Source organism: Phlebotomus papatasi, chromosome 1 (genome assembly GCF_024763615.1).
Source record: "Phlebotomus papatasi isolate M1 chromosome 1, Ppap_2.1, whole genome shotgun sequence".
NCBI lineage: Eukaryota > Metazoa > Arthropoda > Insecta > Diptera > Psychodidae > Phlebotomus > Phlebotomus papatasi.
The window spans coordinates 94,144,777-94,157,703 of record NC_077222.1 but is presented as its reverse complement, the minus strand read 5'-3'; the positions used below and the strand labels follow the sequence as shown (position 1 = coordinate 94,157,703).

The 12,927-nt window shown below is 37.7% G+C and overlaps 3 protein-coding genes across 4 annotated transcripts; 1 reads left to right on the top strand and 2 right to left on the bottom strand.

The window, feature by feature from the left end:
* Window positions 1-147: 147 nt before the first annotated feature.
* LOC129809783 (cell division control protein 45 homolog) lies at window positions 148-6,439 on the bottom strand. Its single transcript, XM_055859872.1, has 2 exons — window positions 5,511-6,439; window positions 148-1,100 (listed from the first exon to the last, which is right to left on the bottom strand). Exons 1-2 carry the CDS (start codon window positions 6,297-6,299, stop codon window positions 213-215), a joined length of 1,677 nt encoding a protein of 558 aa, XP_055715847.1. The 5' UTR covers window positions 6,300-6,439; the 3' UTR covers window positions 148-212.
* Window positions 6,440-6,459: 20 nt separating this feature from the next.
* On the top strand, window positions 6,460-7,550 carry LOC129809794 (prenylated Rab acceptor protein 1). Its single transcript, XM_055859885.1, has 2 exons — window positions 6,460-6,885; window positions 6,951-7,550. Exons 1-2 carry the CDS (start codon window positions 6,800-6,802, stop codon window positions 7,447-7,449), a joined length of 585 nt encoding a protein of 194 aa, XP_055715860.1. The 5' UTR covers window positions 6,460-6,799; the 3' UTR covers window positions 7,450-7,550.
* Window positions 7,538-12,927, bottom strand: LOC129809786 (NADH dehydrogenase [ubiquinone] 1 alpha subcomplex subunit 10, mitochondrial). 2 transcript variants are annotated; one of them, XM_055859874.1, is made up of 4 exons: window positions 12,844-12,927; window positions 12,389-12,613; window positions 11,456-12,328; window positions 7,538-7,660 (listed from the first exon to the last, which is right to left on the bottom strand). In XM_055859874.1, exons 1-4 carry the CDS (start codon window positions 12,910-12,912, stop codon window positions 7,592-7,594), a joined length of 1,236 nt encoding a protein of 411 aa, XP_055715849.1. In that variant the 5' UTR covers window positions 12,913-12,927; the 3' UTR covers window positions 7,538-7,591. The 2 variants fall into 2 exon arrangements, with proteins under 2 accessions (XP_055715849.1, XP_055715850.1); XM_055859875.1 differs by having other exon boundaries at window positions 12,389-12,884.

Below are 12,927 nucleotides of genomic sequence, written 5' to 3'. Positions count from 1 at the left end.
ACACATTGAGGCCACCGATAGATCACTCGTGTACTGAAACCAATGATTGTGATGAATCCAAAGAGAAAGAAGAGAAAAAATCTGCAAAACACACAAAGACTCACGCAGAAGATTTGGCTGATCTTAAAGAAAAATGAAAAGCACCAATTTCTTTTCGATGAATCTCATTGTATTTAAAAAAATGAATTTAGCAGCTAGTTTTTTAAAATAAATTATCTTAGGAGTACAGTGAGAGCGTCCAGGAATCTTTCAATGTCATCCCGTTTGATCTGGATGAATGATGTGTCAAAGAAGTCTGGCGAGATGGTGGCACTGGCTTTGAGGGCAGCTTGCTCAAAAGCTCTGCCAAAGAGATTTTTTGGGCTATCTTCCCGCGTTGGAGGGATTCCGATCATGAGGAAGATACCCCTTTCGAGATCCACCGGACAACTCGCCACCAGGGGCATGTCTGGAGTGCGCCGGCTTCGGGATGTGGCTACATGGGCTCTCAGGATGAATTGGGTGAGGAGGGTGAGACTGTAGGGGCAGCAGAAGAGACTATTCTCCTCCGTGAGGATGTAGTAGAGAAAAGGACCGGCTGCTTTCACCTGATGCATCTCCAGGACACTCTGAACCTGCCGGAAGATCCCGGTCAGCAAATGCTTAGCCCTCTCAATGCCCCCATCCAATTTAGCCCTATTCGCCCTACCCAGGCTGTCCATGGCCTCCAGAAAACACATTTCCGGCAGTCGATCAGGTCCTATGGCCTCCAGATTGGCCAGCAGCGAGTACACATAGTCAGACGCTGAATAGCGATATCTGTAGCCGTAATTGAGAGTGAAAGAGCCATAGATCAGATCAACCAGATCATATTTCTCAGCCAACTTCTCAATGGTCCCGTAAAATTCTTTCCGGAGCACCAGCTGCATCGACCCAAAGGTTTGACGGGCCTGAACTAGAGGAAGTCCCATTTCCACCAAAAGCTCCTGCAGGCGTTTCTCGCCGCGTCCTGTCCACAGGCGCATCTTACATGCCGAGTGGATGGAGTGCCTCAGGGATTCATGGACACTCCAGTGTCTGTACATGGCCAGGTGAAGGTCATTCTCGAAGGTTATCCTGACCTAAAAGCCCAAAAAAGACAAAAAATTGTCTCTCAAAACAAAAAAAATTGAAAGGATCCAAAGCATCCAGAGGCTTTAAAAAAGCTTAAAACAGGGGCTATCGACATTTCATTTTTCCATACGTTTTTGCATAGAGGCACTGAAGACTATTGGCAAGTTTTTTCCTAAAGAGAATTCACTTATCAGTCTGATATATTTCAAAATCCTTCATTAAAAGGAAACACGGAAATATTTCTAGAAACGTAGAAGAGCATTAGAAAAACGTTTCTAAAAGAGCTAAAACGCGTCAGGTCAGAAGCCCTGAAATGCTTCTAGAAACTCAAAAACGCTTTCATAAAAAGAACACAGAAACGCGGCGCTTATTTTTTCCTCTTTCTGGCCTACAACTTCCTACTAACGTTCTACCTTCCTCGTACTTAACCCTCCCTGACTATGTATATTGAAAATACACGACCAGTCGTAAAAGATTAAAGACTCCTATCTGCGCCTTTTAAAGAAAAATCGAATCGCATCAAAGAAACATCGAAGTGCTTCTAGAAAACGCGTTCAACATGGCAATCTTTCTAGAAGCGCGAAAATACATTGACTAACCACAAAAACGTTTTTAGGAATGCGAAAATATTCTCAGAAACGCTGAAATGTTTCTAAAAAAACACGGAAACTTTTTAAAAAACGTAGAAAATAATCGGAAAACAATCAGAAACAATCGTAGAAACACAGCGGAATTTCAGAACTTGTACTTGGATCACGGAAGAAACAGGGACGGGGTGGTCTGATATCTGGGACACTTTGCCATCCCTTTTATCAACTTATCATCGTCCTGGAGCTTAAACGGTAAGAGATATTAACTTCCGGTCTTCGATGACCCCCCCTCATAAGTAGACATGATCTTTGACTGTTTTTTCCCTTTTTCTCTCACCCCTCTCCTTCATCCCCCGCCGTATATATGTTTTTTTTTGTTTTTCTCAAAATTAGCCCAAGCTTTTTCAATGATTTTTGGTTATATTTTAGACTCCAAACATACCTATAACCGGAAAATTCGCCATTTTGAATTACTGAAGGTTAAAGCTCAAACACTTTCGAGCAGGCCTGAGCTAAAAGAAAATCCGAAGTGAATTTGGTGGTGCCTGTTGGCATTCTTCGAAATGCCGCGAAAATTCACGTAGAGAAAACGAGAGGTTTTTTAATGTGAAAATTGTTTAATTTCTAAGAGTTAAGTCATTTTCACAAGAAAATTCTTTTAATAATTTAGTTGAATAGAGTTATTTGGGTTAATTGTGAATAATTGTCGATATTACAACAAAAACATTGGGATGAAATTTTGAGCTGGAAGACTCATATTCTTTTGAGCTGTCCCAAAATTCAGGATAAGTTTGAGAAAAACCCTTTTGTACAACACTATTTTGGTTAATAAGGAATGCAAAAGTACATATTACAAGAAGGGACACGACGTGCTAATAAGGATAAAATAGAGAAGAAAATATTTTGTCGCATTTCAGAGATTTTTTTCAACCGCAGCGCCGCCAGACGTCAAGTGAGTTATTTGTGTCTCTATCTCTCTCCCTCATAGTTGAATTGCGCGCGATTTAAGAACTTTCCATTTGAAGTGATATTTGCAATTAATTTCTTTGTATTTCTGCAAGATTGAAGTAAAAGGATGTGTAGTGAACAGCTATCCGTCTTCCGACAAAGATATCAAAAAGACAATTTCTTTCTATATGAGTTATTATTTCTGTTATGTCTTTTTGGCGCAAAAATATTTATCATGGCACCTTGAATGAGCGGGATTCGTGTTACCAGTATGGCTTTCCATTAAAATTATCAACACAAAATTTCCGATATTACACGACTTTTAACGAGCACAGGTCTGCTTTGGAGGGATTATTTTTTGAATTTGAATCTTTTGGAAAGGTATTGAAATTTCGAGCCCGGCTGCATCGGTCTCCATCGGTAATGAATCATTTAAGTACAGTTTTTGTTTTATTTTGAAATGCTTTTGTGATTTATGAAACAATTTGATCTCTAGTAAGATCAGTAAGCACCAAAGATCATGCGAAAAAATAATTCACGGAGAACTCTATCTCGTGAGTTTGAGCATTCCGCAAAGCTGGAACGCTTTGCCATTTCTTTTTTTTCAAACTGATCTAAATTTTCTGGGCTACAACATAAACATAAAATTTTCAAAATCGATTTAGAATCGGTTTTTCAACAAATAATAGCAAAGTGAATTCGTATTAAATAGTAGCCTTCTTTTGCTGCGCGTGGCAGAAATGTTATTTCTTTCACTGCTCGAACTCGAAGAAGGAGCAGTACATGTACATGATCAACAATTTCAGGACTAGAGAGCAAACTTCAAGAGATATCAACTTTCAGTCCTTGGTGATCCCCTCTAATGGCGTCTACACACTAGTACAGTAGACTCTCGCTAATTCGGCTCTTTCAAGATCGGGATATACTTTTTAATTCGGGCAGCAGTTAAATTTGAAAAAATTTTGTTGACATTTTTCAAATTTGATCTTGGTAATTAAATGAAGGAAATATGCTTAAATTTGCATTGATTTGCCTTAGTTATGATGTGATTATTAAGGGATTTTTATGACATTTATAAGAGTAAGTAAACTTAATGAGTGTGATGATGATTAAAAAAATCGTTGCATTTCAAAAACTTTGTCGTCCGAATTTCTCTCTAATTCGGATGACATTTCTGTCCCAAATGCCCGAATTTGAGAGAGTCTACTGTAGATTTTTTTTTTAAAAATGCCTTTTTAAAAAATTCTGACGTTTCTGCCTATAAAGGATAGGGGAAATTTTCTTTAGAAAGGCATTTTTTAAAGAAATTTCTACTAGTGTGTAGACGCCATAAAAGAGAATATTACCTAGAGACGTTTTTTCCTTTCCCTTATCCCTTAGGGCACTCAATATTATTACTGTGTCACCATTATTATTATTCCTTACCGGAAAATTCGCTATTTTGTATTTTTAATGATGAAAGTTAAACCCCTGCTGTTGGGTTTGTTTTTCAACCGATTTGGTTGAATTTGGACATTTTAGAAAGGTCTTGAAATTTCCAACCCGGCTGCATCGGTTTCAATCGGTAATTAATCGGTTATGTATCTGTAAAATTTTGATTTATTGATCGTATATATTTTTCGATCTAGATACAAAACGGTAATAGATATCGTGTTCTGGTTTTCGATGACCTTTATAAAGTTGTTGTGGATAGAACGCCATCTGACGGAAATTTTATAAATTAATATTTTTTGGCATTGTAATTTAGGCCCTTCCGGAATTCTGTCTTTTCAATTTGTGACTTTAATGGCGAGACACGGGTGACGACGACGACTATAGAATTTTGGTTATTTCTCGAGTAAGTTGTGAAAATGGTGTAAAATTATGTTATCTATTGAATCTAAGAGGATATTTCTTTTCTTTGCGATAGGTTGATTAAATAGAGACAGACGGATTCATTAGATATTAGGTGATATCCAGAACAAGATTGAAGTCTTATTAGGTAAAGACAAAGACGATTTATTTAGCAATTAGGACGACTTTTAATGAATTTACTTATTAGCTCTACTAGATCTTCTCGGGGATTAGCCGTGTCTCGCCGGCTGTAAGACGACGACAAAATAAAAGCATTTACCAGAAAAAAATACAGTCCACTCGATTTGATGACGACCCCAACAAAAGTCTTCTAGTCTATATCATCTATCTTTCACCCTACCCTCTCCTCCCTCCAGAACTATGTTTTTTTCTAGGTTCTTTTTTTTCGAAAACGGCTCCGGCGATTTGTTTCATTTTTAGATAATGTTATGGATGTAGCCTAGGCGAACACTTCGTTCTTAGACACCTTTCATTTGAAAAATCGCCATCTTGAATTATTCAAGATCAAAGTTTAACCAACCTGGAGGGCACATTTTTCAATGAATATGGTTAAATTTAGATTTATTTGAAAGGTTTTGAAATTCCAAACCCGATTGCATTTGTCTCAATCTTACTGACCTACTTAGAAGTGAAACGGTAAGAGATATCGACTTTCGGTCTTCGATGACCCCTCCTAAAATGGCATTATCCTGAAATATATCACTTTCTTTTCTCCTTAACTCTTTCTGCTCTTTTGGGACTCTGAGTACCCAAAGCAGCATATGAATGTTCTATGAAAAACATTGTTTTTTAATTATTCAGAACTGAGAAAAATTCAATTCTTTTGGATGATTACAAACTATAAGGATGTCCAAATGTAAGATATTTTTTGTAGAACCTCAATTAATTCCTGAGCTTAGATATTTTTGATTAAAAAATTGTGAAATTGGCTTGCAGCATATGCTGCAGTCCGGAAAGAGTTAACTTTAAAATTTTGAAGAACGACTGAAACTGTTTTTAATGGGAAGAAAAAAATATAAAACTTACCGCAGTCTGAATGGTCTGGTCAGAGGCTTTGTTGGTTAATCGCGAAACGTGCGACTGGATTTGATTGCACTCCAGCGTGTAAGTTGCACTTTCAATCTTTCCCAGCACCAATTGCTCAGTGACTCCCACAATTGCCCACCAGAGCATATCCAGGGAGTCCTTGGATAGCTTCCAGGCCAGTTCGAAGAGCATCAGGGCTGAACTCTTTCCGTAGTAGCTGAATTGGCTGTATTCAAACATTATGCGATTCCTATCTGCTTCCCAAATCCTCTTCTGACGCTGTTTCTCCATCTTTGCCTCAAACTTCTGCATTCTCGACATTTGTTCGCCCTCTTCGGCATCTTCATCTTCACTTTCACTATCATCCTCCTCAGAGTCTGAATCCCTGAAGATACTTTCGAATTCTGGTATTCCCTCCTCTTCATTGGGCTTTCCTAGGATTTTGATCTGTCCGTCATTGTAGATGTTGCAGACATCGTAAGGTCGATGGGAGTCACAGATGAAGAAGATTGTATCCTCTTCCGGCTGCAAAGTCTCAAGAATATCTATGCATCCGCCACAATTGATCAGAAGGATGTTTTTTGTGTCACTACGGTGTTCTGTGCAGGTCCTCTGGAGTCCAGAGATCCCCATAATGGGCACAATGGAATAGAGGATTTGGTCATTCTGGAACAGAGCCTGGAGGATTCGACTGGCACAGAGTCCATCAATATCGTAGTTAACAATGACAAGAACACGCTTTCCCACAAGATTGCCGTAGAAATCATTCCTCAGATCGTCAATAAACATTTTCTCCTACTAAATAACACATTTATGCGTCGACTGGTAAAAAGGCACGAGAAATTCCTAACTAAAACACACAGAAAAGCCAAATTATTCCCGGACTGTACTTTTTAGAGGTTATGTGTCAATTTATTGCGCCAAAAAAATATCCACTGACATTTTCGACCACTCCAAATGACAATTAGACGAGTTTTTTGACACGCAGAAAACAGGAGAAAGTATAATTTCTCCAATTTCATCGTGAAAAAACGAGAAAATCTGTGAAATTGTAATTATTTGTAGTGCAGGAATTGTCAGAGCTTATCACATTATCAGTTTAGTTGGAAAAATTGGTGAAAATCGAGTGTTTTGAGTGATAATTTCTCATCGACGTTTGTTTTGTTGATGTGGTCACTGTGATCGAGGTCAAATTTGCGTCTGAGATTTTTGCAAGTGCCTTTCCTGCTGTCCAGAAATTTTCTGTGAGAGTTACTTGATAAGTATATCACCTATTGGAAAGCAATAGGATGGATGTTAATATCGATATGAGTGATAAAGTGAGCGGAAATATGGCTCCGCCACCTCAGCCGGAAACGAAGAATCTCTTCAATTCGTGAGATAAAAACTTTCACAATTTTCCCTCCCAGGAAAATGACTCACTGTTCTATTTTTGGGCAGAGTTTTCAACCGAAGCCGGGTGCCCAATATCGCTGAGCTTCTGCGAGAAGTCCGTCAGAACATCCGACCATGGTCTGAGTTCCTCAATATGAGCAACTTCAAGACAGTGGCCAACATTCAGCGCCTCTCCGGACGCCTTGTCCGGAATCTTGCCTACTTCCAGAGCAACTATCTCTTTGTTTTTCTCGGTCTGGTGCTCTATTGCCTCCTCACGTCTCCCCTGATCCTCATCGTGCTCGGTGGTGTCTTCTACGCGTGCTACAAAGTCAAGCAGCTCAACAGCAAGATCACCATCCTCCAGCGCGAACTCAACTCCAGCCAGCAGTGCATCCTCATCAACTGCGCTGCCATTCCCATTCTCTACCTAGCCGGAGCTGGGGCAGCAATGTTTTGGGTCCTGGGAGCCTCCTTCTTTGTCATCTCCCTCCACGCAATCTTCTACAACATTGATGCTGTCGTCACGGAGGACACAGAAACCTTCCTGGCCGAGACGGTCTAAGAGATAATCACATATCCCTCAGCACACTCCCACTGTGAAGCACTAATATTTTTCTGTACATATGACGATATCACAAAGAGGAACAAAATTTATTTAGATAATTTATTTGTGTTTTCCTTTCCTACAATCTTTCCGGAGAATCTTACAGCTTCCACAGCACCTTATCGCCCTGGTCCGGATTGTAACCCTTGGAGTAGCTCATTCCTGGCGTCTAAAAATTAAAAAAAAAAAAAAAATTTAGCAGGGGAAAAAAGGAGGCAATGAAGGTAAGCCTAGATCAGCTTATGGTAAGTGTGATTCTTAATGTGTCCGCAAGAAAATGAGAAAATATGAATAAATTGAAAAAAATGAATATGAAATTTTTGAAAGAGGTGACTCATTTTGAGAAACCCTTTTCAATTTGTCCGAGAAATGCCCCACGAAACCTGAGAAACGCAAGAAATATCTCACAAAACATAAGAAACCCAGAAATTGTAGGGGAGGGTGGGGCAGTTTAACGACGGGGCAGTTTCATTTTTTTGCATATTCTTCTTATACTTTTGAAAGGAATGGGATAAAACCTTTATGTTATTGAAGAGATAACTAAGACCCATATTCATAAAAATAATTAATTTCTTGACGCTTCACGTTTGAATTCTGTAATTGGCTTTATAAAACTGCATCAAAATGAAACTTTTTGTGATGTTTTATTTTCAACAATTACTGAACTATTCCACTTATCTATCAAAGTAACATAATTGTATTAAATTACTAGTGGTTTTATGTTTATTATAAGGCATTTAGCGTTGAATGAAATCTAAGACGGTTCTGACAATTTTGATTTGAGTTTCGAAACATCACGAGGAGCAGTTTCATGCTAGCACACGGAGAAGTTTCCAGTATCTAACAATTTACTCTTTTAATCAAAATTAACTTAAAATGATCATGTAGCTGTTTTTGTCGATAAAGTTCGAAATTATGGAAAATAGTATTTCCTAAAAGTTCATTAAAAAAATGTAAAAAATACTCTTTCAGTGTTTTTTAAGTGCTTGAAAATGATAAATTTAATTGTTATAAAATATTTTCAGAATGTTTTCAGCAAGATATTGTATTTTTTTTTAGTATTATAAAAATTTAAGACTTTAAAATAATATTATAAAACTGTTATACTAAAACTGACATGTTCTAAGGCGATATAATGATCCAACAATGCACAGAATTGGCTTAGCACTACAAAAGACATTTATTTCGTATAAAAATACAAAGAAAATTGCTCAATTAATGAGAAATAGGCTTGAAAATCTTTGGCGAAATTTTATTTTCTCTGTATGATTAATTAGTGTTCAAATTCTGTTATAAAGTTATTGTTCGATTATATTTTTAAGTTTTAGAGTCTTAGAAGACATCAAAATAGTAATTTTAATCTATTGTGGTATCGCAAGTTTTCTATAAGCACATTTTATCTTTCTCAAAATTGCCTCATATTTATCTTGAAATTGCCCCGCAATGGGGGACTTTCACACATTCTGCCTTTCAAGTGAAATGAATTTCTCCACAATAGACTAATGAAATTAAAGGATTATTGTTATTATATTTATTAACCCTAAACCCAACTGTAATATATAGAATAGAATATACAAAGTTTTACTTCTGTTTATCATCTTTTTGCAAAATGGTCCAAAAATCCTTTTTGCAATTTAGGAGTGAACTGTCCCACCCTCCCCTAATAATAATGGTGGCACAATGTTCCATAGAGGAACTAGGCCTTCCCACAAGGGAAGTTCGGGACATCCATTAATATTTTTTCTTATGCAGGGATAGGGTTGTCAGTCCCATGCTCCGTGGAATCAAGTGCAGTGAAGCTCACTGGATGCAATCCGAACACTTTTAACGCCAGAAAAATTCCTGGTGATCTAAAGGGGATTCGAACCCGGGACACTTGCATCTTAACCCATTCCTTACCATGGTATTATACATCATCCGCAAATTGAGTGATTTTATATGATTTATTCCAGGGCAACTGATACTCGAATTTTTGTCGGGAATGAATTTTTAGTTACGTCAGTCCTTCATTAACTTGGAAAAAAATAGCTCGACAGAGATGGAAATACATTTTCTTGTTCATTTCTCACTTCGCGGAAAGTCATGCAAAATTTTTACTCAAAATGGCGGACGGAAAATATGACATCCCGTGGGGTAAAATGGGTAAAACATGCGGCTGAAGAAAAAGCGATCGCAGCGCCATAAAGGACACAAGAAAGAAAAATAAGTCAAATCGTCAGTTAAATCAGAATTTGTCGTAACTTCATTTTTGCGATTTTGAGATATGTACATATTTAAAATCAGCGTAATTTTGTTTATTAAACCCACTTGAGAAAAAGAAACTTTTATTAGCCTAATAAAAATTATTTTAAACAAAAATAAGCGTAAGTGCCCTTAATAAAAATTTATCGGAATTTGTCGTAACTTCCATTTTTGGGAAAGTTACGACAAATTTCCATACAAAATTTTCTCTAATCAGCATTTGCCGTAACTTCTTTTGCTCGTTTGCGTGACTTGCAATTTGCAACAAAATTGTAATATTTCTCAATAAAACGTTCATAATTCTTCCAAATATACAAAGACAGTGGGAATAATGCAACATTAAATCATTCTAATTCAATATTTGTGAGAAAAAAGTAAGAAAAATTATTCCTGCCCATCTGTCATTAATTCAAAACAAAACAAGCGACACGGCGCACAAAATTCATTCAATAAAATTTATGAAATAAAAGCTTTTAGGGACAGGCATAAGAGTTTAATTGATTAGTTTAGTCAAATAAAGGCGATTATTATCATAAGAGTAATTAAAATTTATATAATGCATTTTTGAAAATTGTCGTAACTTCCAAGATCTCCATACATCGGAAGTTACGGCTTTATAAACGATAGAAGTTACGATAAAATCTTACTGTGTTTCATCGAACATATATATCTCAATATCTCAGCTTTCAAATCATTTTATAAAGATTTTCTCGAGTTTACTTGCAGTTTATTAGTGCCACTTTTATTATTTTGTCTCAAATGTATCGCATTCGGGGCTCATTTTTTAAGAAAAATAAAGCTGAACTGAAAAATCGTCTCCTGAAAAGTTCCCACCCGGCAAATTCTGCAGAATTCTGTAGAAATTCGTTCTGTAGAATTTTGTTCTAAAGGTGGATTCGATCGTTGTATGAAAATTCTGCAGAATTTCTACAGAAAATTCTATGAATTTTCGGCACTTTCCTCAAGATGTCGTTCTGTCAAAATGAACTTGGAATATTTTCTCTGAAATTATTTATCAACTTGGTAGAATTTATAATCACGATTTTCATGATATATTTTAAATATACAAATAAACACTGCGAGGGTATGCTATGCTGTCTATAGAGAAGGATTAAATAACAGTATTAAACATACTCCCGACCGAAAATTCTGCATTTTTTTTTATAAATTGTACAAGAACTTTCTTGAGAAGAAAAAAATTTACGATGTGATATTCAACTGAGGCCTTTAAAATTATTTATTATTTATGAAAAAATATTCTTTTCATTTCATTAAGTATATTTTTGTCAATTTTTCCAATAAAATGTATAGATTTGAAATAACCGTCTCTGAAGCAGCCATTAGGTAACGGGTGTGAGACTTTGCTTACTCGAGACAAATTTTGATAGCTTTGGTTATTTGCCGTTACGATCGCTAGTGCGGTTTTTGAATGATAGCCGTTAAAAAAGGAAGAAGAAGAAAAATTGCGGAAATGCAGAACGAAATTTTGCTGGATTGTCAAAAGGAAGTTACGACAAATGCTGATTTAACTGACGAAATATAACCTCAAATTTCAAAATCAAAATCCTTACCGAGCTATAAATAAAAACAATTTGGGGTGTTCAAAATATAGGAAAGGTTTGGTTTTCAGGGATTCAAAGAGACACTTTGGTAGAGTTTGAGCCCAATCGATGAAAAGAAAATTTTCGGACGGTTGCAATAGCTGTGCAGAAATTTAACTTACCGTCTCGAGAACATCCAGCAATTGCTTGGAATCTTCAGCATTGACCAGGAGCTCGGGAACATCGGTCCTGGGGACATTGAAGAGTGCCTCTAGGATGTGCTGCTGCACACTGTACTTCATCCTCAGATTATTCCAATCCCATTCCAGCGGATGCCTCCAATCCTTCATCTTGGGATCGTGTTTGTCGAATCTATCGAAGTCGATGCGCTCAATATCCTCAGCCACGACCTCCGTCTCCCCGCCCTCGTTCCAGTCGTACACCAGGAGCTCAGCATGAGTGCTGATGTCCTTGAGGTAGAGCTGCTTGTAGAAAGCCTCAATGTCCTTCAGATACTGATCCGTCAGCGCTGGCGAGTTGATTTCGTAGGGTAGATTCCGGGCCTGGATGTTCTTCTTGGTCTGTTCTACTGAGACGTCCAGATAGACAACCAGATGGGGCTTCAGGAGCTCCTCAATGGTGTTCTTCCGGACTTCGTAGTAGACAGAACGAGCCCCTTTGGACACGTATCCATTCTTTGCCATGGCTTCCATGAAGACCATGTCTGAGTAGCAGCATCTGTCCAGGACAACTCCCTGCCCGGTGTTGAACAGATGATTGAGGGCATCGACGTACTGCCAGAAACGTATGGCGTACATCTCAATCTGATAAGCTGCGGCATTGGGATTCTTCGGATCCTGACAGAATTTCTTCTCATCGAAGGATTTCACACTGTCCGGAAGCTTATCATCGATCTTCCGGAGGTCGTATCCGTAAGAATTTATCAGCAATGCATTTATATTGGCTTCTGGGATGTAGTGCATCTCCAATTCCTCAGCCAATTCCTTGGCAAACTTGCTTTTTCCGGCAGCAAGTGGCCCATCGACCACGATAATCTGCAAATTATCAATTTAAATGACTTACCAATCGTTGGATTTTACAGCAAGCTAAGATACCTTGGTATTCTCATCGAATCTCTTCCTGGTATGGTCAAAAATTGCCTGCAAGAAGCCGTATTTCTTGGTTTGATAAAGATAAGGAGGTGGTTTCACGATCTTCTGATTCCCTCTCATGGACCTCCCGGAAATATTGCACTTCTGCTGCACGCAAGGCACCGCAGCTGGTTTCACTGCTCCTGGGAGGAAGCGCACAACACTCATTCGCAGTACCCCTGCCATTTTCTATGCGGAAAACCCGAGAAAAACCAAAATTTTCACACTATTTTGATTACATCACATAACCTAACAATCTTCAATGGGAAGTTTCCTTCAATTTTAACCACAAATTAAACAATTTTTATCCGAATTCTTAAGCAAAAAGCCTTTAAGGTTTATTAAATTTTCTTGAGAACAGAAAACAGGTGGAAAATCCCAAGGAAACTGGGGAAAAACTAGAGAAAAACAAAACTTACTTTCACAGAAATTTCATTCAAAAACCACTGTGAAAAAATCCACCAATCAGAGCAACTCGTCGAAAGCATCAGCGCCACCAGTGG

Excerpts from the sequence above, each read along its gene's own strand:
- LOC129809783 (XM_055859872.1), bottom strand. The coding sequence starts at position 6,299 with ATGTTTATTGACGATCTGAGGAATGATTTCTACGGCAATCTTGTGGGA. Across the intron at positions 1,101-5,510 it reads ACCAGACCATTCAGACTGCG|GTCAGGATAACCTTCGAGAA; the intron begins GTAAGTTTTATA and ends TTGGGCTTTTAG.
- LOC129809794 (XM_055859885.1), top strand. The coding sequence starts at position 6,800 with ATGGATGTTAATATCGATATGAGTGATAAAGTGAGCGGAAATATGGCT. Across the intron at positions 6,886-6,950 it reads ACGAAGAATCTCTTCAATTC|AGTTTTCAACCGAAGCCGGG; the intron begins GTGAGATAAAAA and ends ATTTTTGGGCAG.
- LOC129809786 (XM_055859874.1), bottom strand. The coding sequence starts at position 12,912 with ATGCTTTCGACGAGTTGCTCTGATTGGTGGATTTTTTCACAGTGGTTT. Across the intron at positions 12,614-12,843 it reads TGAATGAAATTTCTGTGAAA|AAAATGGCAGGGGTACTGCG; the intron begins GTAAGTTTTGTT and ends TTTTCCGCATAG. Across the intron at positions 7,661-11,455 it reads TGCTGGATGTTCTCGAGACG|ACGCCAGGAATGAGCTACTC; the intron begins GTAAGTTAAATT and ends TTTAATTTTTAG.